This window comes from Glycine soja, chromosome 20, assembly GCF_004193775.1.
Source record: "Glycine soja cultivar W05 chromosome 20, ASM419377v2, whole genome shotgun sequence".
Taxonomy (NCBI): Eukaryota; Viridiplantae; Streptophyta; class Magnoliopsida; order Fabales; family Fabaceae; genus Glycine; species Glycine soja.
In genome coordinates, this window is record NC_041021.1 from 40,901,099 (window position 1) to 40,926,809 (window position 25,711).

At 33.3% G+C, this 25,711-nt stretch overlaps 2 protein-coding genes across 9 annotated transcripts; both read right to left on the minus strand.

The window, feature by feature from the left end:
• Positions 1-2,838: 2,838 nt before the first annotated feature.
• Positions 2,839-16,127, minus strand: LOC114402923 (cysteine-rich receptor-like protein kinase 10). 5 transcript variants are annotated; one of them, XM_028365620.1, is made up of 12 exons: positions 15,110-16,127; positions 14,708-14,842; positions 14,490-14,611; positions 14,350-14,410; positions 13,830-14,067; positions 13,500-13,647; positions 13,106-13,396; positions 9,977-10,455; positions 9,651-9,862; positions 9,309-9,558; positions 3,581-3,732; positions 2,839-3,470 (listed from the first exon to the last, which is right to left on the minus strand). In XM_028365620.1, the coding sequence occupies exons 1-8, from the start codon at positions 15,891-15,893 to the stop codon at positions 10,147-10,149; spliced, it is 2,088 nt and encodes a 695-aa protein (XP_028221421.1). In that variant the 5' UTR covers positions 15,894-16,127; the 3' UTR covers positions 2,839-3,470; positions 3,581-3,732; positions 9,309-9,558; positions 9,651-9,862; positions 9,977-10,146. The 5 variants fall into 5 exon arrangements, with proteins under 5 accessions (XP_028221421.1, XP_028221419.1, XP_028221418.1 ...); XM_028365618.1 differs by having other exon boundaries at positions 9,309-9,555; positions 14,200-14,410; positions 15,110-16,126; XM_028365617.1 differs by having other exon boundaries at positions 14,200-14,410; positions 15,110-16,126.
• A 2,712-nt stretch (positions 16,128-18,839) lies between these two features.
• LOC114402937 (putative receptor-like protein kinase At4g00960) lies at positions 18,840-23,287 on the minus strand. Of its 4 annotated transcripts, none has more exons than XM_028365640.1 (8): positions 22,342-23,287; positions 22,089-22,235; positions 21,873-21,994; positions 21,584-21,794; positions 21,223-21,460; positions 20,879-21,026; positions 20,488-20,777; positions 18,840-19,694 (listed from the first exon to the last, which is right to left on the minus strand). In XM_028365640.1, the coding sequence occupies exons 1-8, from the start codon at positions 23,135-23,137 to the stop codon at positions 19,667-19,669; spliced, it is 1,980 nt and encodes a 659-aa protein (XP_028221441.1). In that variant the 5' UTR covers positions 23,138-23,287; the 3' UTR covers positions 18,840-19,666. The 4 variants fall into 4 exon arrangements, with proteins under 4 accessions (XP_028221441.1, XP_028221442.1, XP_028221439.1 ...); XM_028365641.1 differs by having other exon boundaries at positions 20,484-20,777; XM_028365638.1 differs by having other exon boundaries at positions 20,464-20,777.
• Between the last annotated feature and the right edge of the window lie 2,424 nt (positions 23,288-25,711).

Genomic DNA, 25,711 nt, shown 5'->3' on the forward strand with positions numbered 1-25,711 from the left:
GAATGAACATGTGTAGGGATCCTTAGAGGATTTAATTAAGATTTATTTTGAGATGTTTATTGAATTATAATTTTCCTTTATGATTATAAATACAATATTGTTGTGTTTGATGAACCAATTGATGTTCTGATGCGAATTGATTGATAAACTTGAGTGCTCTTGGTGTTTTCGTATTTTTTACTTATGATTTTGATTCATTGATTTTAATATGATTGTGTGAAATTATTTGAGGGATTTTACTTCCCATGTTGTGAGAAGAATTTGTATAAATTGTTATATTGAGATTATGAAATGGTGATTCAAATTGTGAGTAAGTGACAAATTGAACTTGTAATGAATGATGAGATACATGTGTATTGAAATGTTATATGTATTGAGCTGTGAGTTTTGAATTGTGCAATCTCACAATTGTAAGACCCTTTAAGGGAGACGAGTTTTTGCATGACGAGTATTGTGATGGGATTCACTGTGGGAACCCGACGAGTTGAATCACTTTGAGGCGCGACGAGTTAAATTAATGTTGAAAATAGTTGAGTAGTTGTGTGTATTGCATATAGTTCATAAGTAAAGTGTATATGATTCATGAGGTCTGATAAAATGTTAAATTGAGATTATAGCATTGTGATCGAGACTGAGTGTATGTGATAAATTGAGTATGTATTAACTTGTAATATATATGTGCATTGCGATGTTGTGTGCACTAAGTTGTGAGCTGGGAATCGTACAATCACACAACTATAAGACCTTTTAAAGGCGACGAGTATTGTGATGGGAACCACTGTGGGGACCTGACGAGTTTAATCATAAGCACGAAGAAATAAAATTATTTTGAGAACAATCAAGGAGTTGTGTGTTTTGTACAATTCATAGATAGAGTCTGTGTGTTAAAATATTTTCTGGGTTGGACCTAAATCAAGAGAGAGATGCCCTAATAGACTCTTCGGAGTCTAGGCCTTGAAGGTAAATACACCCAATTTGAATGTTCCTTTAAGTTTGTGTCGATCTCACATAGTTGGAGCATTATCGCGAAACAGTATGATCTTAACTGGTCTCCCTATGATTTTACTTAGTGAGAGTGATCTGACTTACTAGTATGTGGTTTGTCTTGTCATGTACTCCTAGGCGTCGATGAGGTTTTTCACTGACATGGTACCACATTGCATATAGGATTGAGTCTTAGTATATTTGTTGCATAACACTGTGTATTAATTGATATTGATTGGTTGAATGATATTGTGGTTCACCCTTGTATATGTGAATGATGAGAAAATAAATGAGGTGTGTTGGGTTGAGGCGTGGTGTTACGCGACATGTGATGGAATGACGTAAGCTATGTTTAAGTAAGTTATATTTCATTATATGGTATGTATATCTATGTTGTCTTATTTCTCTCTATTAGTTAAGAATGTGATAACTCATTCCCCGTGTGTTATTTGTATTTGGATTCTGTGATGATATCAAATTTTGTGTTCGTGGGAGTAGATGGTTAGGTGAATGATTATGGAAAACCTCATATTAGAAATCGCTGAAACACAATGCTCTGATAGGATGTGACATTGGGGTATAGATTTTTATATTGATTTCATGAAGACTTAGACAATCTTGTTTTGAGCCGAGATAATTTTATTATTTATTTGAACAAGTTTTATTATGATGTTAGAAAAGTGAACGTGAACTTTTTACCCTTTGAAATGTATTTATTTAAATATGTTGTTGAAAGAATTAACTATCGTATTTTCCACAGGATTTACACATTTAAAATAAAAGAATAAGAGATTGGGCAAAATCCCCAAATTTAACAAATCTAAGGTTTTGAAGAAACCACAATAATTCTTAGTTTTCTAACCCTTTTCATGCTTGGGAATGACACAAGGATGTAATAAGTTTCATAAATTTTAAAACAATAGAAGAAGAAAAGGGAAAGATTGAGAGATGAGAATTTAGGAAGAAAGAGATAGAGTTTGAGTGGGGGGAGGATTATTGAAAAGAAGATGAAATTTGGATAATGGGGGAAGCGGTCTCGGGTGATTTAAAACTGAGAGAGGGAGGAGGTTATTGAAAAGAAGATGAAATTTGAAAAATGAGAAAGGGATGTCGGGTTATTTAAAACTAAGGGAGGGGTGATTATTTTTATATGTTATGTATAAAAAAATAAAGTGAAACGATACGTTCCAATAAGACTCATCTTTTGCATTCTACTTTGATTCAACAATTTTTTATATTTTTATTCTTTTATTTTTTAGATCTAAGAAACAAAGTTTAACGACTTAGTTGACCACCGAACGAAGCTTCGGATGGACTTTGAACAATTCTGAATTAGGAAAGGTGGATGAATGTGATGTGACAGGAGTTAACGAGTAATTTACGGCAAAGTACACCAGTCACCATCGATTTCCTTGTCAAATTTAGAGCCACATATATTCAAGCTTCCTGGTATTTTCTTCCCTACTTCCAAAAATTTCATACTTTTTTTTTTCTTAAAAGAAATTTGAAATGCAGGTGCAACGCACATGAGCGTGTATCAAAATTAATCACAAAATTCATAACATTTTGTCCTATCAAAACTTTTGTAGTATTATCTAATCTAATCTGTGCCACGAGACTTGCCCACTAAGATATATAACCCACATATATGTTACACATTCTCACAAGGCACCCAAGCATTCTAAAGGAAATTTCTTCAGTATTTCCATAGTACACACTCGTTCCTTTAAAATAACACTCACCATTATTTCATGTTTATCTTTTTCGTGAATTAAAAACCTTTTTATTTAAAAATAAGAAAAAATTATCAAATGAAGAAAGTTAAGTGCAATATATATATAGATACCCTAGGAGTATAAAAAAATTTCTTCATTCTAAGTTCGATATATACACAACGGCCAATGCCCACACAATCTAATAGGTTTCTATAGTACAAGGGTAACATCAACGGTAGGTAGCTATTACTTATTAACTAACATGTCATCATCAGAGCAACAAACAAATGCCAAAACTCAACAACTTAAAAATAAATTCAGGATGTAGATGGAAAATATACATACTAGATGGGAAAATGGCCAATTTGTTACTATCCTCCGGTAAAAGAAAAAGAAAAAATGTCAGTTGTAAGACTGTAATGTATCACTAAATTCTATCGAGGGTAAAAGCTCATGTTGATTCCTCACTAGAGCATGCTTTGACAGATTTGCTTTTCGATTCTGTTGCGCCTGATGAACTATACTCCCACGATTGAATATCTGACAAGTCTCTCCTGTGTATAAAAAAAGGCAAGCTCTGAAGGCACAGGGAGTGTGTGAGAGTAGCTATTAAGCGTGAGTACAACAGAAGCCATGCTTGGTCTGTCAGCTAAATTTCCCTGAACACACAGTAAACCAATGTGGATGCATCTCATCATTTCGTTTCTTGAACTTGTTCAATGTGGTGTCTATGAGATTTGGTGCTGTTCCCTCCCTACAGTTTTTCCAGGCCTGAAAGGATTTGCAAAATTGCTGAAAATGTTAGTACTTAGTTCACAACTTCTAACCTTATACTTAAAAAGAGTAAGAAAGAAAACGTTGAAAAGAAAAAAGAGACTTACAAAGCTTATTAGATTCTCTACAATGGTCTCCATGTTGAAAGCCGCTATTTTTCTGGCCACTTACTATCTCTAGAACCAGTACACCAAAACTGAAAACATCTTACTTCACAGAGAATTGTCCTTGCCTTATATATTCGGGTGCCCTATATCAGCTACATGTCAATAACGTCAAGCTCAATTAGTACAAAATTTTCATCCATTTTGGTTGGTAAGGAGTAAGGACTGTTGGTTAATTTTGAAAATCGAGATAATCCTGGATAAATCTGAAGTCGTGTATAAACACTTTCAGATTGAATCAAATTTCGGGGTTCAACCAAAATTGTTCAATCGGATAAAATCAGAAGATTATAATTCAAGAGTTTTTTTTTTTGTCTTGTATGTTTTTCACATGTTATGCTTTCTGAACCAGGATGATTATTTATAATCAAAGAACAGGTGGTTTTTGGCGGTTGATGAAAATTATTTATTTTTTAAAAATTGCCGTTGATGGAAGTTTTAGTAACTTCCATGTAACTTCCAACCGTTGATGGAAGTTTTAGTAACTTCCATGTAACTTCCAACCGTTGATGGAAGTTTTAGTAACTTCCATGTAACTTCCATGTAACTTCCAACCTTTGCCTAAACCGAACATCTCGTTATTACATTAAAACAAGCGTGCACTCTTATTTTAACATAATAAAGAGATCAATTACACTAAAATGTCCAACAAACCTCCCCCATTTTAGTGTAATTACCGATCAAATCACCAAAGTCATAACATACAACAAACTACTGCATAGATGAAATATCGTGACGATTGAATTTCATCTTAGCAAATTACACGTTTCAAATATTCGAATATCAGGGTGTCACTAAGGATTGAACCCTTTCTATTCATAATGAATACATGAAGATAATCTGCACAATAGTTTATAACATTACTCTTGCTCGACACTAGTTTTACTAGCCTGTGTCCCTATCCTTCATAAGCATATCAAAGCCAAGTCCCAGCTTCTTGAAGCGGCTAAACTTCATGCTTATATAGGTAGTCATTTTCTTTCTTGCACCTGTAAATGCAATTTTTCAAAAGAACCATTGAGAAGTTATACTTCAACCTCCTTAACTTACAAAACCGAACACATTCCTTTTGGGATACTTTCGATGATGTGTTCCAATCTCTACATGTTAAGCTTTCCACATTGAATTCAGCACCTAATGTCATATTAGATGGGAATTGGGTATCTTAACATAAGAGATTTCAGATGGACTTTAATCCTAATCCCACAGCCGACCTTTTCACGAGATCTCTACTTAACCCTTTGGTTAAATGATCGGCCAAATTATGCTGAGTTCTCACAAACTCCACTGATATCACACCATGCATGATTAACTCCCGAACCATGTTGTGTCTAACACCCAAGTGTCTAGACTTCCCATTATACACTTGACTATATGCCTTAGCCAAAGTTGCCTGACTATCACACCTGATAGACATGGGAGGTATAGGTCTGGGCCACAATGGAATCTCATAGATCAGATTTCTTAGCCACTCGGCTTCTTTACCAGCTGTTGCTAAAGCTACAAATTCATATTCCATTGTTGAATTTGTAATGCAGGTCTGTTTCTTGGATGCCCAAGAGATAGCACCTCCTCCAAGGAGGAATACCCAACCACTTGTGGATGAATAATCCTCCATATTGGTTATCCAACTTGCATCAGAGTAACCTTCAATAACCGAAGGAAATTCAGTATATGTCAAACCATAGTCAATGGTTCCCTTTAAGTACTTGAATACTCTATTCATAGCTTGCCAATGATGAGAACTAGAATTACTTGTAAACCTACTGAGTTTAGCAACAGCATAAGCTATATCAGGCCTAGTACTAATCATTGCATACATGAGTGATCCTATCGCCCTTGAGTATTCAAGTTGAGACACTGCTACACCTTTATTAGGTAATAGCTTCAGGTTAGGATCAATGGGAGTACTTACCGGAGAACAATCTTTAAAATTAAATTTCTCCAATATCTTCTCAATATAATGTGATTGAGAGATAGAAATGTCATTGTTTCCACGTTTGATCTTTATTCCTAAGATCACATCCGCCTCCCCCATATCTTTCATATCAAACTTAGAAGACAAAAATGCCTTAGTTTCATCAACTTGATCTTGGTCGGTACCAAAGATCAACATGTCGTCTACATACAGACAAATGATAACTCATTTGCCATGAGTATCAAACTTGCTGTATAGACATTTATCTGCTTGGTTTATAACAAAACCACTAGACAACACAACCTCATCAAATTTTTTATGCCATTTCTTAGGCGCTTGTTTCAAGCCATAAAGAGATTTCATCAGTTTACACACCTTATTTTCATTTCCTGGCATAACAAACCCTTCAGGTTGTTTCATGTATATCTCTTCATTCAATTCACCATTTAAGAATGCAGTTTTCACATCCATTTGGTGAATCACCAGATTGTGGATACCAGCAAGTGCTAACAACAGTCTAATAGTGGATATCCTAGCAACAGGAGCATATGTATCGAAAAAATCAATACCCTCCTTTTGCCTAAAGCCTTGGATAACCAATCTGGCTTTGTAATTGTCAACAGTACCATCCACTTTCATCTTTCTCCTAAAGATCATCTTACATCCTAATGGCTTACATCCAGGAGGTAAGTCAACCAATTTCCAGGTATTATTTTGCATGATGGAATCCATTTCACTTTGGATTGCTTCTTTCCAGAATACAACATCCCTTGAAGCCATTGCTTCACTAAAATTCTTTGGGTCTTCCTCAACATTAAGGCAATATTGATATTGAAATTCAATATCATTCCTTGACCCTTCAACCAAATAGAGTTGAAAGTCATCACCAAATGACTTAGCCTTTCTTACTCTCGTACTCTTTCTAGTTTCAGTACTAGTTGAAGGTATATCCTCAATATTAACTGAGACTTTCGACATGGAATTCATGTCCTTTGGCCTAGGTATAGATGTAAACCTTTGTTCATCAAAGATAGCATCCCGTGACTCTATAACCGAGTTCACAGCAACAAAATCATTAGATTCTAGAACATAGAATCTATATGCTTTAGAATGTTCAACATATCCAATAAATATGCAATCTATACCTCTTTCACCTATGGTTTTCCTTTTAGGTTCTGTAAGTCTGACTACAGCCCTACATCCCCAAATTTTGAGATAACTCAAATTTGGTGTCTTTTTGTGCCAAAGTTCATATGGGGTAACCTTATTCCTTTTGTTAGGAATTCGGTTCAACAAGTGACAGGCTGTCAACATAGCCTCACCCCAAAATCCTTCACTTAAACCCGAATAGGATAACATGGAATTCACCATTTCTTTCAAGGTTCTATTCTTCCTTTCGGCTACACCATTCTGTTGTGGTGTATAGGGAGCTGTAGTTTGATGTATTATTCCAGTAGATTGAAAATAAAGCGGATCATAATTCTCACCTCCCCTATCCGTACGAAGAGTTTTGATTTGCCCATTTTGATGAAGTTCTACCTCTTTCTTATAAATTTTAAATTTATCAAGAGCTTCATCTTTTGTATTTAATAAATATACATAACAATACCTTGATGCATCATCAATAAAAGTAACAAGATATTTTTTATGACCTAATGATGGAGTAGCATGCAAATCACACAAATCACTATGAATAAGGTCTAAGACTTTAGTCTCACTTTTAACATCCTTAAAAGGTTTCCTAGTGATCTTGGTCAACATGCAAGTTTTGCATTTTTCAATGTTCATATCAAAAGGAGGAATCATACTTGTTTTTGACATATCTTTTAATCTTTTGTAATGAACATGTCCTAATCTAGCATGCCAAATTTCTGATTTTGTCATATTAGTTATAGAACTACACGAGGCCATACAAACAGATTCATGAACAAAAGGAACATCAATGTTTAATTTAAACATTCCATTACAACGATAACCAAATCCAACAAACGAGTCATGTCTTGACAAGATGTACTTGTCACTTTCAAGTACTTGCTTGAAACCACAATTATTTAAAACCATACCAGACAATAAGTTCTTACGAATACCAGGTACAAATAAGACATTATCCAAATACAAACTTTTTCCGGAAGTAAAAACTAAATTCACACAACCTAATCCTAGGATTGGTTCAGTTGCAACATTGTCCATCTTCACAATAGAGCCATCATCGATTGGTCTAAATTCCTTGAACCAACGACGATCTTTGCACACATGGCTTGTTGCTCCCGAATCAAACCACCAAGCAACGTCATCATCCTGCACATAGAATGCATCAGATATTAGTGATACATAATTTGAATTCGTATTCGAATTAAAATTATTCACTACAATCTAACCTTGTTGCTTTTCAGGATCATTAGACCCACTTGGACCAGCCTTGTTCTTTCCTTTGAACACCCGGCAATCCCTCTTTAAATGACCAGGTTTCCCACACTTCCAACATGACAATTTTGTCTGTTAGTTTGGACCTTTGTTCTTATTTCCTTGAAATTTTCGTTTGTTACCTTTAGCATTGTAATTTTGCTTAACTGTTCCACTTTCCTCTACCATATTAACGGAAGAGGAACCTGCTACGGTTTTATCATTGACTTTGTCAATTTCCTGAGCCCTCAACGACTCCTCAATCATGAAATGACTACCGAGTTGAACCAGAGTCAACTCTTCCTTCTTATGTTTCAAGGTATGCTTGAAGTCTTTCCAAGAAGAAGGCAGTTTATCAATTATAGATGAAACTGCAATGGATTCATCCATTTTCAAATCATGTTGAGTAAACTGACCCAAAATCCGCAGCAGTTCATTATATTGCTCCATAACAGGCCTCGAATCAATCATTTTGTAATTAAAGAAATTACTAACTAAGAATTTGTTACTTGAGGCATCTTCTACCATATACTTGGATTCAAGAGAGTCCCATAATTCCTTAGCAGACTCAACATTTTGATAAATATCAAAGAGAGAGTCAGACATACCGTTCAGAATGTGTCCACGACAAATGTAATCGTCGTTCTCCCATTTCGAACGCTTCCTTGTTTGATCCAGAGTTTCGCCTTCCATATACACCGGCATCGGTGTACTCAGCACATACACCACATTCAATGTTGTCAAGAGAAAGTGCATCTTCTTCTGCCATCTTCTGAAATCCTGCCCTTCAAACTTGTCCAACTTCACAAACTTGCTTGTCATCTTCGAACTATCGTTCGTCATCTCGAAAGATTTGATTCAATCTTTTGTTGGTTAATTTTGAAAATCGAGATAATCCTGGATAAATCTGAAGTCGTGTATAAACACTTTCAGATTGAATCAAATTTCGGGGTTCAACCAAAATTGTTCAATCGGATAAAATCAGAAGATTATAATTCAAGAGTTTTTTTTTTTGGTCTTGTATGTTTTTCACATGTTATGCTTTCTGAACCAGGATGATTATTTATAATCAAAGAACAGGTGATTTTTGGCGGTTGTTAGAAGTTATTTATTTTTTAAAAATTGCCGTTGATGGAAGTTTTAGTAACTTCCATGTAACTTCCAACCGTTGATGGAAGTTTTAGTAACTTCCATGTAACTTCCAACCTTTGCCTAAACCGAACATCTCGTTATTACATTAAAACAAGCGTGCACTCTTATTTTAACATAATAAAGAGATCAATTACACTAAAATGTCCAACAAGGACTGAGGAAAACAATTAATTAACACTTTCATATCATGGTACGTACTCACTGAGTTACGACAATTCTACTTGTGTTTGCTTGAGTCTGATCCACAAGATACAATCTTGCCATGCCAAAATCCAATATCATATCTTAGGATTCATTTCCGCATCCAACAGAATGTTGCTTTTTTTGAGATCACGATGCATAATCCGTAGTCTCGAATCTTCATGAAGATAAAGAAGACCTTTAGCAATGCCTCCTATGATTTTATACCGCCTTTCCAAGTCTAAATGTGCACGCTTAATTGGATCTACTAAACCAAGCCAAAGAATAACCTTTTAAACTATGTCTACAATAATTATGCAATTACCATTAAGCAGAAATGAGTAATAAGATCTAACTTACCAAATATGAAGTAATCAAGGCTTTTTATTGGGAATAAACTCGTAGACCAGTAACCTTTCTTTTCTTTCCAAACTAAAACCAAGTAGTTTGACTCAATTTCGGTGCTGTAGCTTGGCCACTAACTGCACTTCTTTTTTAAATTCTACATCTCCTTGTCCTGAATTCATAGATAATCTTTTGACCGCAACTTCTTGGCCATTGGAAAGCTTACCCTGAAAATATATCAGAGTCTGATACATGTGAATTCGGAGCAAATAGTCATTGAATAAAACAAGTCCAGAATCTGAGAACTAACATTTATCTAAAACGTAGCCGCATATTCTTACCTTGTAAAATGTAGCCATTCTGATGATGTCAAAGTTGAATTGCAATGTCTCAATTGGTTCAATTTCATCGTCAATTTCAGCCACAGGTGGGAAAAGAGTTTAATCAATATAAGTTATTAAAAGGTGATTTAAGATTGATTAACAGCACCAAATCAGTAAAAGCATGATGGCTAACGAGAAAATTCTGCTTGAAAGCTTGGACCAGCTGCGCTTCCTGCAGCATACTTCTTAAGGGAATTACCAGATGCAGCTTTGCTTCTGAGACCATCCACTATGCCCCTAAGACCCTCATTGAACTGATCCATATCAGTTGCATTGTTAAATCCACAGAAAGTACGTAGAGTCAGGTTCCATGGTCTCGAATATTGAGCGATTTGAGTAGCGTAGCATGCAATTGTCATACCACCCAATGGCCTCTTTCTAGGTTGGACAACGCTGTGTGAGTGATGAGAATTCCAAAGCTGTCTAAGTACGGAGACCTATGACAGGGATAAGACCAAACAGTCAGAGGATGCCCTCCAACAAATGATAACAGTTATACTTCACAAGGCTCAAATGAAGAAGGACGAAAACCAGAGTCACTCTCAAGAATCTTGATTATTGAAGGTCCAAAGTAATTTGAAGGTTCATATTTAATATTTTCTATTTTTAAAATTAAATTAAATTAAATAAATTGGTGGTTGAATCCTATACCTTCTTAGTTGCACCAATTTCAGTTAATGCTACACTATATGTATTCAACTCTCATTTTGAAGGAAATGAACTTTTGACATTTTTTCAAAAAATACTTGTGTATTTTGTGAGAACTTCTCTCAGGATTTCTTGTCTAATCAATTTTAGACTTATCAAAGTTAAACTCTTGTAGCGTGTATTTCTGACTTATCTTCTTCCATCTCTAGAAGTGACTTTATCTGATTCTTTGACCTATACCAAACGACCCGCTCTTAATAAGGATCACGTCATCGGACTCTAGAATCATTTAAGCAAGCGTGTGGCTTAACATCACCTCTACACATCCCAATTGCGTTAACTTTGTCAGAGTTTTGGCCCTCAGAGGAATTGTAGAAGCCAGAATCAATTTGTGTGTTGGAAGAAGACAAAGTAGACAAAAGGGTATTGAGGTGGGTCTGTGTAGTTACCTTTATCATTCGTGAAGAAATGGAACAGGAAGCTTGGCTAAGCCGTGGTATAAGATAGGAGTGTAAGAAGAAGGAGAAAGACAACGGATATCAGTCTTGAAGGTGCCATAGGCATTGGATAATGTTTCCTAACCAGATTAGGTTCTAAGTTGAAAACATTATGAAGATTTAAGAGATGTGTTACTTTTCGTAGACAGGTTCTTTGAAACAATCAAAAAGTCGAAAGCATAAAGTCAATATATATCTACTTGGTAGGAAAGTCCCTGATTTATGCGCTGTTGATTGCTATGAGATCTTTCTTAAGACAATGACAAAATCATATTATTATAGATACTTTAGGAAGAGTTCCTTGTGTATTTTGTTCTAAAAAAATCGTTAATTTTTTTTAAAAATTGTATATTGTGCAAATTCAAAGCAGTTAGAACTACATTTGAACACCCTTTCAACTTTTCCATTTTTTATTATAAAATTATAAATTAGAATATGCATAACTTGATGATTTATCATTTCATTCTTCCAATTAAATATTTTCAATATTTTTTCTCTTTTCTCTTTTAGAAATATATTTCACACACTAAAATTAAAACCAGTAAAAAAATATTCAACCATCTCAAACTACTTTTGTGACTATGCCCAACTCCTTGTGGATGCTAATGTTTATACACACTCAAATATTACACACACAAAAAATTTAACTTTTATGTATTGTTAATATAAAAAATTATATGGTTAACTTATCAAAAATCATGATTAATATAATTTTTAAAATAATTATTATAAAAATAATAAAATTATAAATTATAATTGAATAAAAATATATTTTTTCACTGTCAATATATTCATTGTTTTCTAATAAAGAAAAATACATACTCAACTTTTAGAAGAGTGAAATGTTGCGGTTTTGTTCCTTTAAAGCACACTTAAGAGACACTGCAGAAGTGAAGTTGATTAATTCAAATTTCGTATATGGGTCTTCAACTAGTTTTATATTCAAGATGCATGTATAGCCCATTATGCCATTCAGTAGCAATGCATCTCCATTTCAGCTTTGAACGCTGGTCAATTTTAGCGGACTTATTGACCAACGCGCGAAATATTGTTTCCTCCTGACTCTTGAGTTTTATACATATAACTAGCAGTTTGGGATGCGTATTGGGGCTAAATATTTATTTTTATTTAATTAAAATTTAAATTATAATAAATAAATATTTTAATATAAAAATTATATATTATTATAGCTAGGAAAAAAGAGAGATAATGAAAGTTGTACGCAGTTAAAATATAATTGTGGTATACTTTATAATGTTAGTTAAGGGATAAAATAGTAAAAAAATATATATAGATGAAAAGTGGATATTTATAATAGTTATAGATTTTATTTTTAAAAAAATAACTATAGATTATTGATTAACATTTATAATAAATAAATAAAGTATATTTTACATTTACAAAAACAATTTAAAGGAAAAATGTGTCTTTATTCTTTTATCTCAATAGGACAGTTCATTTTTAAAATATAACGGTGGTGTAGTTTATAATGGTAGTTAAGGGATAAAATAATCTAAAAAACATAGAGATGAAAAGTGGATATCATTATTATGTTTGTTTTTAGTGTCTCTGAAGAGCATTTAAAATCATTGTTTTAGTCTTCGGACATCAGTTTTGATAATTTAATTACTAAACTTTATAAAAATAATGATTTTCATACATCTTTAGTATTATCCTTGTCTCTGAAAAGGGATGAAAATCATTATTTTTGTAAAATTTAATAACCAAATTAATCAAAATTAAAGTTAGAAGACTAAAATCAAAAGTACAAGAAATGAAAATATAATTACTTGTATGTTTTTATATCATATGAAATGTTACCGAAACAATTTTTGTATTTAAATAATATCATATTAATGGAGAGTTTAACTCAATTTACATAGGATGTAAAATTTATTTATATTAAAGTCTACAAATACTACCGAGGAATAAATATACTCACAGACATTCCATTATTTGATAGTGCTGAACCTGAGCTTGATTCTCCTACTATCATCTTTTGAACTATTTCATTTTGTTTAGAATTGATTGGTTTTCTTGGAAATGGCAACTCAACTAAAGAATTATTGAGATATGAAACAACTTGTGTCATGGTAGGTCTATCTTCTGGCTTCTCTTGTACACATAATAAACCAATTTGAATGCATTTAATGACTTCCCTATGATTGCAAGATTCCTTTATATTTTGGTCTAATATGTTTAATGGCGTTTGATCCCTCCATTGTTCCCAAGCCTGCAAACAAATTCATAAGCCAAATATTAATGGGATTGTTGCCTTTTTTGTTTGATTAACGTCAATTATATTGTAAAACAATATACTAGAAATTAATACTTACATAACTCAAGAGGTCATCATGATCCGAAAAAACAGAACGAGTATTCCTTTTTGCACTAATTATCTCCAAAACTATAACTCCAAAACTAAAAACATCTGATTTTTCTGAAAATTGTCCATGCATTGCATATTCCGGAGACATATAACCACTATATAAAAATGTCAATATTAGAAATTTTGTATACCATAATGAACATATTTGACATAAATAAAAACTAAAAGTACATTAAAATATTCTACCATTTTAATAAGAATATAAATTTTAAATTCTATCTAAAAAATAAAATTAGAAAGAAATACGAGAAGAAAAAATGTGTTTGAAAATACTTACTATGTTCCCACAATTCTATTTGTTTTTTCTTGATGTTGATCTATTGCAACAATCCTTGCCATTCCAAAGTCTGAAATCTTTGGATTCATTATGCTATCCAATAATACATTACTAGGTTTAAGATCACGATGTATAACTTTTAACCGTGAATGTTCATGTAGATATAAAATTCCATGTGTAATTCCTTCAATAATTTTGTAGCGTGTTGTCCAATCCAATTCACAACTCTTACGGGGATCTGTAAATAAAAAAAAATCATTTAAAGCAAAATAAGTACATAAAGAAATATTTTTCTTTTAACGCATAAATTTTAAAGTTCAACAATATAAATATTGGTAAGAAAAACAAGAGGTAAGTTAAAATGATTTACCAAATAAAAAGTAGTCAAGACTTTTATTGGACACGAATTCATAAATGAGCATTTTCTCTTGTTCTTCCAAACAAAATCCTAATAATGTCACTAAATTTCTATGTTGAAGTTTTGCTATCAATAAAATCTCATTCTTAAATTCTGTTGCACCTTGTCCGGAACTTTGTGAGAGTTTTTTAACTGCTATTTCTCGTCCATCTGGAAGAATACCCTAAAAACACAATCAATTTAGTTACTTCAAGAAACAAATAGAAACAAACATGAATATATTTTTAGTTACACTTTGTCACCTTGTAAACCTCTCCAAATCCACCTTCACCTATTCTGTTTTCATGTGAAAACTTCTTTGTGGCAGCTTCAACTGTGGGCAACCCAAATTGTAAAGACTCCAAAGTGTCACTTTCTTCCCCAACTAGAGTAACATCCAGGTGCAAAAGATAAAATTAGTCCTTTTTAGCCTTTTAAAGAAATGAGGAATGTATTTGGGTTTGTTTTTAAGATTACTTACAATTTTCCCTTAGAAGAGTGTTGGATTTCTTCTTTGATCTTTTCAATATGAAATAGCAGACACCACATAAGAGAATTATCGACAAAACAACAAGGACAACAATCAAGACTACTCGTGCTACAGATTTCTTATTTCCTGCATAAATAATTGTAGAAAAAAAAATCAGGCGTTAGTAATTAAAAAAGAAAGAAAGGCTTCACCACACAGATACACTAAAAACTGTCATTCATTAACGACTATTGAGCATCCAACTAGTCTCCATTAATATATTTTTCTAAAAGAAATTAAACTATTAATGTAAAGATTGTGAATTTATACTAACTGTGTAATACATTATACTCAGATAGTTCCATTAGCATAGAATTTGTATGAATGACAATAAGCACTATTTAAGAAAATTACCTGATGACGGTGCTGACGAGCCGCTAGTATTGTAAAACTGAAACAACTCGTATCTAACATTGCACCACGCAAGCAGAGCCCTGGCGCCTTGTTTTCCTCCGCAACACGACGGAAGAGTCGAAACGGCGTTTTGCAAACACTCTTCACACTGAGCAATAGTTAGGCTCGGCTCGCACTCCGTCAGGGCATACACCGTTCTCTCCGGCGAGGACCCGGCGAATTCGCTTTCGCCGGTGGCGAATTTCCTCGCTGACTGAGAATTCGCAGCTTCTTCCACCAATTCGTTCAACAAACCGAACAACGTCTGGTTGAAACTGTCCAAGTCGGAGGCAGAGATGTTCTTGTCGTCCGACAACCTCGCTCCCGGGTCGATGCTGGTGGGGGCGAAGTAGCGGTTGGTGAAACGGAGCGTGCACTCGTCGTACCATATTATGGACTCTGTTTTGTTGGGGCAGAGTCGCGTTATTTCCGTGGCGGCGCTGGCGATGCAATCTTGACACGTGGCGGGGGAGACGTCGCCGCGGCAGAGGAATTGGCCGCTGGCGACGCTTGTGGTCCCCATTCCCATGGCGGAGTTATAGGAACCGTCAGATTGGGACACGTTGGAGACGAGGGATGCGAGGAGGACTCTGAGATTGGTTTGGAATGTTACGTTGGAATTGTACGATGTGTTGTTTGGGCAGTAATTAGCGTTGTAAACGGGTGCTGCTGAAGATGATCCAATTTCAAACATAAATAGGAACAGAAGAAAGGTAACATCAACATGCTTGTTTGAGAGAAACATGTTGCGCGCCCAGCACAAGCGTTGGAATAGTAAGTGATTAAGTGTATGAATTATAAAATGAACAACGCTAGTTTGGTATTATTCAATATTCATACTCTTACTATCCTCTTTTTTTGTGTGTGATGTTAGACAATTTGATATTGGCAATGCATGTAGATCTAGAAGGAACAGCCTCAAGAACTAGTCTACTCGTTGGAAAATTTGGAATGGAACCATCTTGACATTTGGTGGTTGTTGACATGCTTGTATTCAACTTTTAGTCAAATTTGTACTACCTCAACTTGTAAGTATATTCAAACCTGATGGTTTATTGAGTAGATTAATATAATGTTTCCGGTATTATAGACTTGTAAGTTTAAATCTCTATTTTTTTATCTTGTTAGGTAAATGATAAAAAAAATTATAATTTATTTGACTTGACTTTGAGAATGAAGTAAGTAATCAAAAGTCTTCAAACTATTATCAAGACATAACCAACATTCATACTGGCGCGTATCCACCATGTTGGATATGAGGTCAATTGTCCTCAAAAGAATTTTGTTTTACATGGATATATATAATAATATTTATTTTTTGGCGTCATACAAAATTAGTTTTACTCTCATAATATATACTTTTTTCTTTAAATGAATGTAAAAATATTATAAGAGATAAAAGAGAATAAATTGATATTAATTTTGTTATTTTAGCTTTTTAATTTTTTATAGTATTAGCAATAAAAAAAATCATACAATATTTTTAAAATATGAAAATGTGTAAAGAGTAACTATAATTTGTAAAAATATATGTTTTTTTTTCTGACACATTGTGTATTTTGTAAAAATTTATAATATTTTTCTTTAAAAATATTTTTTTTAAAAATTGTCTTCACTAAAATAAGATTTCTGAATCCACAACAGTTCATATGTTAATAAATTAACAAATCCAGCCAAGATAATACTACTGTTATCATGATCACAAGTTTAGTCGTACCAAAAAATGAATTATATTTTATGGTACTCGCACCGTACACGATTCTTTTTATCAAGAGTATAAATAATTCAAGGGTGAACATTATCCTCGCTTATTCATTATTTTTTTTATAAAGATATCTATTAAGTCCCTTTTCTCAACCACAAAAACAACAAATTAATGCCACTTCGGACAAGGCAAAGAGAAATGTCAGTACATTTTTTATTATTAGGTTGAAATTTATTAAAATTATAACTTTTTATATCCTTATTTAATAATTTTATAATTTTCAATAAATTTTTACAAATAGTAAAATATACATTAAAAAAGAATGTATTGAAAATGTGTTATTCTATCTTCAAAGGCTAGAGGACTTGACAACAACCTCCTGTCAGTGTTAGGCCCCATCCTCTACAACATACATTTGAATATGTTGGTCATGATGATTTTGCAAATAAATGGGTTGAATTGAATACTGGCCCAACAGACCTTTGGTTCAACAGATTTTATTATGTTTTTGGAATACACTCTCACGATTTTTCCTTCTGTCATATGAGCCTCAACTTGCTAAGACAATAACTCCAACCGACTCAGGCAGCAACAATTCAGCATACACGAGATGGGAAGCATTTTAACCATTTGGAATTTCCCACATCCCCATTCCAATTAATTGATCACAATGAAATAATCAATTTGAACAAGCAAAAATTAACTACCACACAAAGCAGTCCATCAACAACGGCACATTCAAACAGAAATCGGTAAGAAGGGGACTATTGCAAGTATAATTGATACCCATCAAATAATATCAATCAACCCAATTTAATCAATCACAAAATAATCATGGATTAAGTTACCACATGGAGCCTTCTTTCAAAAAAAAAAAAAAAAGTTACCACATGGAACCTAAACCCCCTCCACCACCTTGAGAATCCAACGGTCAAAATGCATTAAACACCCTCAGCTGTTGGATTAGCTCATTGTAGGTGGTTCGTGCAGAAAGGAAAAAAACTGATAGGTACACTTAATAAATTGGACTGGGCGATTTTGGGCCGAAGGACCTAACCCAATTATTTTCTTACTAATCCAAATCTAATATAATATTAACTCACTCACTTAACCATCACCTACTCATTTTAGTTAACTTGCAACTAATTAATCAAAGTGTAGTGTTCCCAGCTGTAAAAGCGCAACATCTAACATAAGTGTTAGCCATACGAAGAAAAAGCACATTACCTTAGCATTCCTTCAATCTTTTTTCTTTTTTTGTCAGCACATTCCTTCAATCTTGATATAAAAAATAGATCCCTTGCAGTTAGGTTTCCAACTGCATCACATGCAATTATGATCCTGCTCTTTTAAATTTTAAGTTATGTTTTATGCTTTTTTTTATAAAAAAAAAAAACATTTTTTTATAGATTAACGGTTACGATCACATCAGTTATAAATGAACGTGATTCCTCTTGATTTATATTCATTGTAAAAAATTGAATAGAAAATAATAAGAGGAGACTGGATTCTGTTTTTTATTGGTACATGTGCAGTGTGGGTGGCACCAACGTGGAAGAACTTGATGATGATGATGATGAGGATGAATCGATAACCGTTGAAGATGAGGTCCACGCGGGTTTGAACAAGGTGAGGGATTGAAGCATTGTTAATAAGTGTTATAAAGAAATATGCATCTTGTGTAAATTAAGAAAAAGCCTTATAGAATATATTTTGTGATAAGGCAATGGTATTAATTAGTGTTTTGCTATGTAATTTGCGATTTGCATTATTATTATTATTATTTTTGAAAGCCCTTGACTTAGGATACAAAGTTACAAGGGACTGATATTTTTGGTTAATATAGATTTGCCTTACGAATCCATGCATGCTTTATTGATATATATGCCTTTATTGTTATAGGTTTGAGTTAATGTTACTTTTCTTATACGTGTGCCTGTATGTCTTTGCAATTTAGGAATTCACTCATGAAAATGTAGAGCATGCTGAACACGAAACTGATTCATACATGGGTGGTTTTGAAGCTAACAATGGTCAACAACCTTACATTAGAATGAAATTTGAGTCAAATAAAAATGTTGGTCTTTCCTACGCTTGTTATGCTAAAAGTGTTGGATTTGGTGGGTCAATAGAGTAGTTGTCGTTCAAAGATTGATAGACAATTTATTGATGTGACGTGGGAATAAACTGTAGAATGACTGAGTACCAGCCAAAAGCTACTTCATTCATTAAGAATTATCAGTGCAATTATCCTAGGCATTGTGAAAGTACTATTCTTTGTCAGCACAAGTAATGTGATAAATAAGAACTAAAAGAAATTTCTCTTCAGTTATTTTGGGTAGCCAATATCAACCTAAATGCTTGATCATCATCGGAGGAAACTCCTCTTCCTCATGCTCAAAGACCACTACTCTAAAGAGCGTTCATCTCTCCAATTATATTAACTGGTCTTCAATCAAACATGGATGCAAGTGTACTCTTAAAAGTTTTTTTTAGATCCTTTGTTTTTGCCATAGTCGCATCATACAATCCTCTCAATAGTTAATTTTTCTCTTCTACAACTACGAGACCAGGGGCCAGCAGATTGAAAGCTCATCTGGGGGGGTGGCAAATTGAAATGTCTCGTGGGATCTGCCGAGGTACAATTCTTCTTGTGATGAAAATCAATCATACAAGCTTGTTGGGTGAGTCAGAGAGGAAAAAGCATGATAAGGTAGAGGAAGGCAATTTGATTCTCTTTTGTGATAGCTGCGTGAGCCTTTTAGAGATAACAAATAGATTGCAAGGTATTTTGTCGTTTGAGAAAGGAAGATTTATACTCCGTAATAATAATTAATAAACCTGTCAAACCGGTAAACAAGAAGTATTTTTAAGAAATATGGGTGATGTGGACCAATAAGAAAGAGAGTTCCTTGACGAGTGTCTGAGAGAGTCTTCCTAACACTCCTTAAATAATAAAAACAATTCCTTTTATCTTTTCCCCATCTCTTGAAAATAAAAAATCAGGTGTTTCTTTAATCATCTTTTCAAAGGATATATAATAACAATATTTTTTTTCAAACTAAAACATCCCATTTTTTTAAGGGAAAAAGAGCCTCGACATATTTTTATTAACACTTATCCTCTGTAACAACAACTATCAATAGTTTTTATGAGTATTTAGATTTTCATATCAAATGAAATATTACTGGCACACTTTTGTGTCTAAATAACAACATTTCTTTTTGTAACCATTCCAATTAAGGGTTTGGTGAGACCTATTAAATCTCTATAAGCTTTGATTATTTGTGTCGTGAAATTATTCTCAGTTTAAAACATACTTACACTTAAAATTTCATATTTTTTTCTAAAAATGCATTATTTAAAAATTAAATTTTCTCCCCCATAAGTTCAGCCTGTGTTACTAAGTTCTACTCATTTAGTTACAAGTTATTTATAATCTCTTGCGTATAATTCTAGCTAGTTGTGATCATGAAACTTAGTTTAAGATCATTGGCCAATACAATATCATCTTAACAGATTATCATTTTTTGAGAGAATCTTAATGGAGATTTTAACTCAATTTACATAGGATATGTGATTTATTTATATACAAGACTAGAAATACTACCGGGGAATAAATATACTCACGGACATTTCATTGATAGATGGTGTTGAACCTGAACTCGATTCCCCTACTGCAATCTTTTGAACTCTTCCAATTTGTCTAGAATTTATCGGTTTTTTAGGAAGTGGCAACTCTGTTATAGAGCTATTGAGATATGAAATAACTTGTGTCATTTTAGGTCTGTCATCTGGCTTCTCTTGTACACATAATAAACCAATTTGGATGCATTTAACAACTTCACTGTGATCACAAAACTCCGCCTTAATACTTTGGTCAAATATGTTTAATGGTGCTTCATCCATCCATTGTTCCCAAGCCTGCAACAAATTTATAAATCAAATATGAATTGGATCATTTCCTCTTTATGCTCAATTAGAATCAATTAATGTAAAACAATCTAAAAGAAATAAATACTTACATAACTCAAGAGGTCATCATGATCCGAAAAAACAGAACGAGTATTCCTTTTTGCACTAATTATCTCCAAAACTATAACTCCAAAACTAAAAACATCTGACTTTTCTGAAAATTGTCCATGCATTGCATATTCCGGAGACATATAACCGCTGTTTAGAAAATATCAATGTTAGAAAATGTATACACATAGTGAACTAAATATACATTACAACATCCTATCATTTTAATAAGAACGTAAAAGGTTACCTTCTATCTTTTATTTCTTAAACTGAATGTTAACTTCTACCTAACAAATGAAGAAATGGGAAAAAAATGAGAAAGAAAAATGACTTTGAAAATACTTACTATGTTCCCACGATCCTATTTGTTCTTCCTTGATATTGATCAATAGCAACAATTCTTGCCATTCCAAAATCTGAAATCTTTGGATTCATGTTGCTATCTAACAATACATTACTAGGTTTTAAATCACGATGAATAACTTTTAACCGTGAATGTTCATGTAAATATGAAATTCCTTGTGTAATTCCTTCAATAATTTTGTAACGTTCCGACCAGCTCAATTGTTTGCTCTTGTAGGGATCTAAAAACAGAAAAATCCATTTAAAGTAAGATAAAAAAAATGTATGGAAAAAAAATTCTTCTGGAAAGTGAATTTAAAGTTCAACAATAAATCAAGATAAAAAAACAAAGTAAAAATATTTACCAAATAGAAAGTAGTCGAGACTTTTATTGGACACAAATTCATAAATAAGTATTTTCTCTTCCTCTTCCAAACAAAATCCTAACAATGTCACTAAATTTCTGTGTTGAAGTTTTGCTATCAATAAAATCTCATTCTTGAATTCAATTGCACCTTGTCCCGAACTTCTTGAGAGTTTCTTAACAGCTATTTCTCGTCCATCGGGAAAAATACCCTAAAAGCATAATCAACTTAGTTAGCTACAACCCTACAATAAACAAATATACATATACTCTTATTTGCACCTTATCACCTTATAAACAACTCCGAATCCACCTTCACCTATTCTCCTTTCATACGAAAACTTGTTTGTGGCAGCTTCAATTGTGGCCAAGCCAAATTGTAACGCCTCCAAAGTGGCACTTTCTTCCCCAACTAGAGCAACATCAAATTACAAAGGCTAAAATCAGTCCTTTCAAAGTTCTCAAGAAATGATAATATGTTTGGATTTGTTTTTAAGATTACTTACAATTTTCCCTTAGAAGAGTCTTATATCTCTTCCTTGATCGTTTCAATATGAAATAGCAGACACCACATAAGAGAAATACCGACACAACAACAGGGACAACAATCAAGATTACTCGCGATACAGATTTCTTATTTCCTGCATAAATAACTATAGGACAAAAAAAAATCAAGCTTTAGTATTAGTATTTAATATTATCTCCGTTCGTATTTATAAGAAAAGTAATACTATTGTAAAGAAAGAAAGGATTCAGTACCTGACGTTCCGCTAGTATTGTAAAAGAGGAACAATTCGTATCTAACATCGCAATGCGCAAGCAGAGCCCTCGCTCCCTGTTTTCCTCCGCAACACGAAGGAAGAGTTGAAATGGCATTTTTCAAACACTCTTCACACTGAGTACTCGTTTCGGTGGGCGCGCACTCTGCCAGGGCATACACAGTTCTCTGCGGCGAGGACCCGTCGAATCGGCTTTGGCCGGTGGCGAATTTCTTCGCCGACTGAGAATTCGCGGCTTCTTCCGCCAAATCGTTCAACAAGCTGAACAACGTGCGGTTGAAGCTGTCCAAGTCGGAGGCAGAGATGTTCCTGTCGTCCGACAACATGGCTCGCGGTTCGATGCCGGTGCGGGAGAAGTAGTGGTTTGTGAAATAGAGCGTGCACTCGTCGTACCATATTATGGACTCTGTTTTGTTGGGGCAGAGTCGCGTTATCTCTTTGGCGGCGGTGGCGATGCAGTCCTGACACGTGGCGGCGGAGGCATCGCCGCGGCAGAGGAACTGGCCGTTGGCGACGCTTGTGGTTCCCAAGCCCATGAAGGTGTAGTAGAAGCCGGACATGGAAACGTTGGAGACGAGAGTTGCGAGGAGGACTTTGAGATTGGTTTCGAATGTTACGTTGGAATTGTACGATGCGTTCTTTGGGCAGTAAGTATCGATGTAAAAGGGTGCTGCTGAGGATGATCCAATTCCAAATAGAGATAGGAACAGAAGAAGAAGAAAGGTTACAGTAACATCAACATGGCTGTTGAAGAGCAACATGTTGCGCCAAAACATCGTTTCGCGCAACACAAGCTTTGGAATAATAAATTATCAACTCTCGACTTCTCATACATGTTGCGTGTCTGAGTCTGTCAATGCCAAATGGGAAATGGATGTGCATGTACAAGGCACTTCCAAAGAACAAGTCCACTCGTTGAAAAATTCGGAAGGGAAGTTTGAAAAACTAGTTGAGTGCCTTTTGACAAACATGATTCATTCACATTTAAGGGTGTAAGCTTAAAAAAAGGGATAAAATGGATAGCATAAGAGAGATTGATAAAATTAGGAAAAAATAAAAATGTTATATGAACACTTAGAAAGACAAAAAAAAATATAAATGTAATATGATTTATGATGTAATAAAAAGGAAGAGATAAAAAAATGTTAATGTGATGTTTAATATAATAGAGTATTTATATATAAATTATAAAATTAGTATGTGATATAATAATTAAAAAAATATATAAAGAGATAGAGGATGTTAACGGGGTGTTGGAGGGTCTATAAATGCACTCTCTTTCAACGTGTCTGTTCAACTTTTAATTTGTCGGTTTTATTATACTCCCTCAAATGTTAAAATATATTTGAACCCAATCTTTTTATTGAGTAGATTAACATAATTAATGTTTAGGCTATGACAGACTGAGTTAATCTCTATTTGTTTCGTTAGGTAAAAATAAGTTTTTATAATGTATTTGACTTGAGTTGCCTATACCAAACATAAACATATATATATATATATATATATATGAGTTGACTTTGAAAATGATGTAAAACTAACTTCCTATATTTATTATGATAACAACTTGTGTTGATAAGTTTTTTCCCAACGTGACCAAAAAAGTGTCTCCCCAACTACCCTATATATAAAAACTTGAATATGGGGTCTGTTGAATATTATTTAGCTCAACCTTCGCTGTTGGGTAAGGATGAGTATACTAATTAATTCGGCAGGTTTAAGGCTGACTCGCAAAGCTTACATTTTACAAAAATCGGATAAGTTTGATTTATAGAATAAATTGTATTTTTTAAGGTTTAATCTAACCCGTAAAAATCCACAGATCATAGACTGGTTCATTGACCCAAACTATAATTTGAAATAATTTTTTTTTAAAAATAAAAAATGTATAAAATTAGAAGAAAAAAAATGATTTATTTTTAAGTTAAAATCTATCACACTAAAATAAAATAACTTTTTAAATATAACAAAATTAACAATAATAATCTAAATTAAAGATTAAATCTTAACATAAAAACTAACCATACTTGTACATTAGATTTATGTTAAGCTTAATAAATGGGACTCAAAAAATGGATCTAATTATGCAAACTTTAAAAAAAGAGACTCGTCCATTCATGAACATAACATGTTGCTTCGCAAATCTAGATTTGTATATCCTCGGTTGGGCACCAACAGCATTCCCTGTTCTCTTTACAGAAATTAAATTTAATTTGTTGTTTTCTTGGATACTTCCTTTCTCAATCTTGCTTTGGCTTTCGAAGTATTATCCTGGCTTGATTCAAATTTGCCATTATACTAATCCATTTTACCCTTGAACCGTGGTTTCCGAATTTTCATTATCATTTTCTAGTGGCAAATAACGTTACCTATGATCTGGTCACTTCATATTACTAATTTTCACAAAACTAGAGGAGTTTATTCCTTCCATTCTCTTCATTACATGAAAGTAGGTGCTTATTGCTTATAAATGGGTTCAATTTACTTAGATTGTTTACAACTTTTACCGGGGATATACTTGAGTAATTAAAGAATCATTCTTCGACAATGGGATTGTAGAGCTGGTAGATCCATCCGAATCAAGCTGGTGTTTTAATGTGTCTCGTGTTTTTTGTACCTTTTTGACATTTGATGGTTGCTGACATCCTTAAATTCAACTTTTTGTCAATTTTGTACTACCTCAACTGTTAAGTATATTCAAACCCAATGGTAGATTAATATAATGTTTCGGGTATGATAGACTTGTAAGTTTAAATCTCTATTTTTTGTTTTGTTAGGTAAATAATAAAATGTTTTTTATAACTTATTTGACTTGACTTGGAGAATGAAGTAAAAGTTTTAAAACTATTATCGAGGTTCAATTAATTAGAAAATTTGAGATAACAAAAATTCATAGGTTAATAAATTAATAAATCCAGCCAAGATAATACTGTTATCATGACCACAAGTTTATTCGTACCAAAAGAACTAAATTTTATGGTATATATGCTAATAAAGGAAGGAGGTATTAGGACGCAATGTAGTTTATTTTTGCCGTCTTTACCAAACTATAAAGTTTACTTTGTAAGGAAACAAGTAAATTTTGCGACGGCTCATGATAGTTAAGTCGAATGCTGATCCCCATATATCAATGTTAATTTACCAAATGCCTGTCGTTGAGTCGATCCATTTGGAAATAATATAAGCATCATTTTCTAAAAAAGCAAATAAACAAAGGAAGGGAGGATTAATAAGGGTGACAATTATGTTCGCTTATTCATTCTTTTTTTTACCATAAAATATGACAATGACGTACTAAACCAACCGGAGTGATTGAAAAATTATCCAAGGGTTAGATATTTAATACTATA

Excerpts from the sequence above, each read along its gene's own strand:
- LOC114402923 (XM_028365619.1), bottom strand. The coding sequence starts at position 15,893 with ATGTTTCTCTCAAACAAGCATGTTGATGTTACCTTTCTTCTGTTCCTA. Across the intron at positions 14,843-15,109 it reads CTCGTCAGCACCGTCATCAG|GAAATAAGAAATCTGTAGCA; the intron begins GTAATTTTCTTA and ends TTATTTATGCAG. Across the intron at positions 10,456-13,105 it reads TATCAAATAATGGAATGTCT|GTCTCCGTACTTAGACAGCT; the intron begins GTGAGTATATTT and ends TCCCTGTCATAG.
- LOC114402937 (XM_028365638.1), bottom strand. The coding sequence starts at position 23,137 with ATGTTTTGGCGCAACATGTTGCTCTTCAACAGCCATGTTGATGTTACT. Across the intron at positions 22,236-22,341 it reads CAATACTAGCGGAACGTCAG|TTATTTATGCAGGAAATAAG; the intron begins GTACTGAATCCT and ends TTTGTCCTATAG. Across the intron at positions 21,027-21,222 it reads AATAGGATCGTGGGAACATA|CGGTTATATGTCTCCGGAAT; the intron begins GTAAGTATTTTC and ends TTTTCTAAACAG.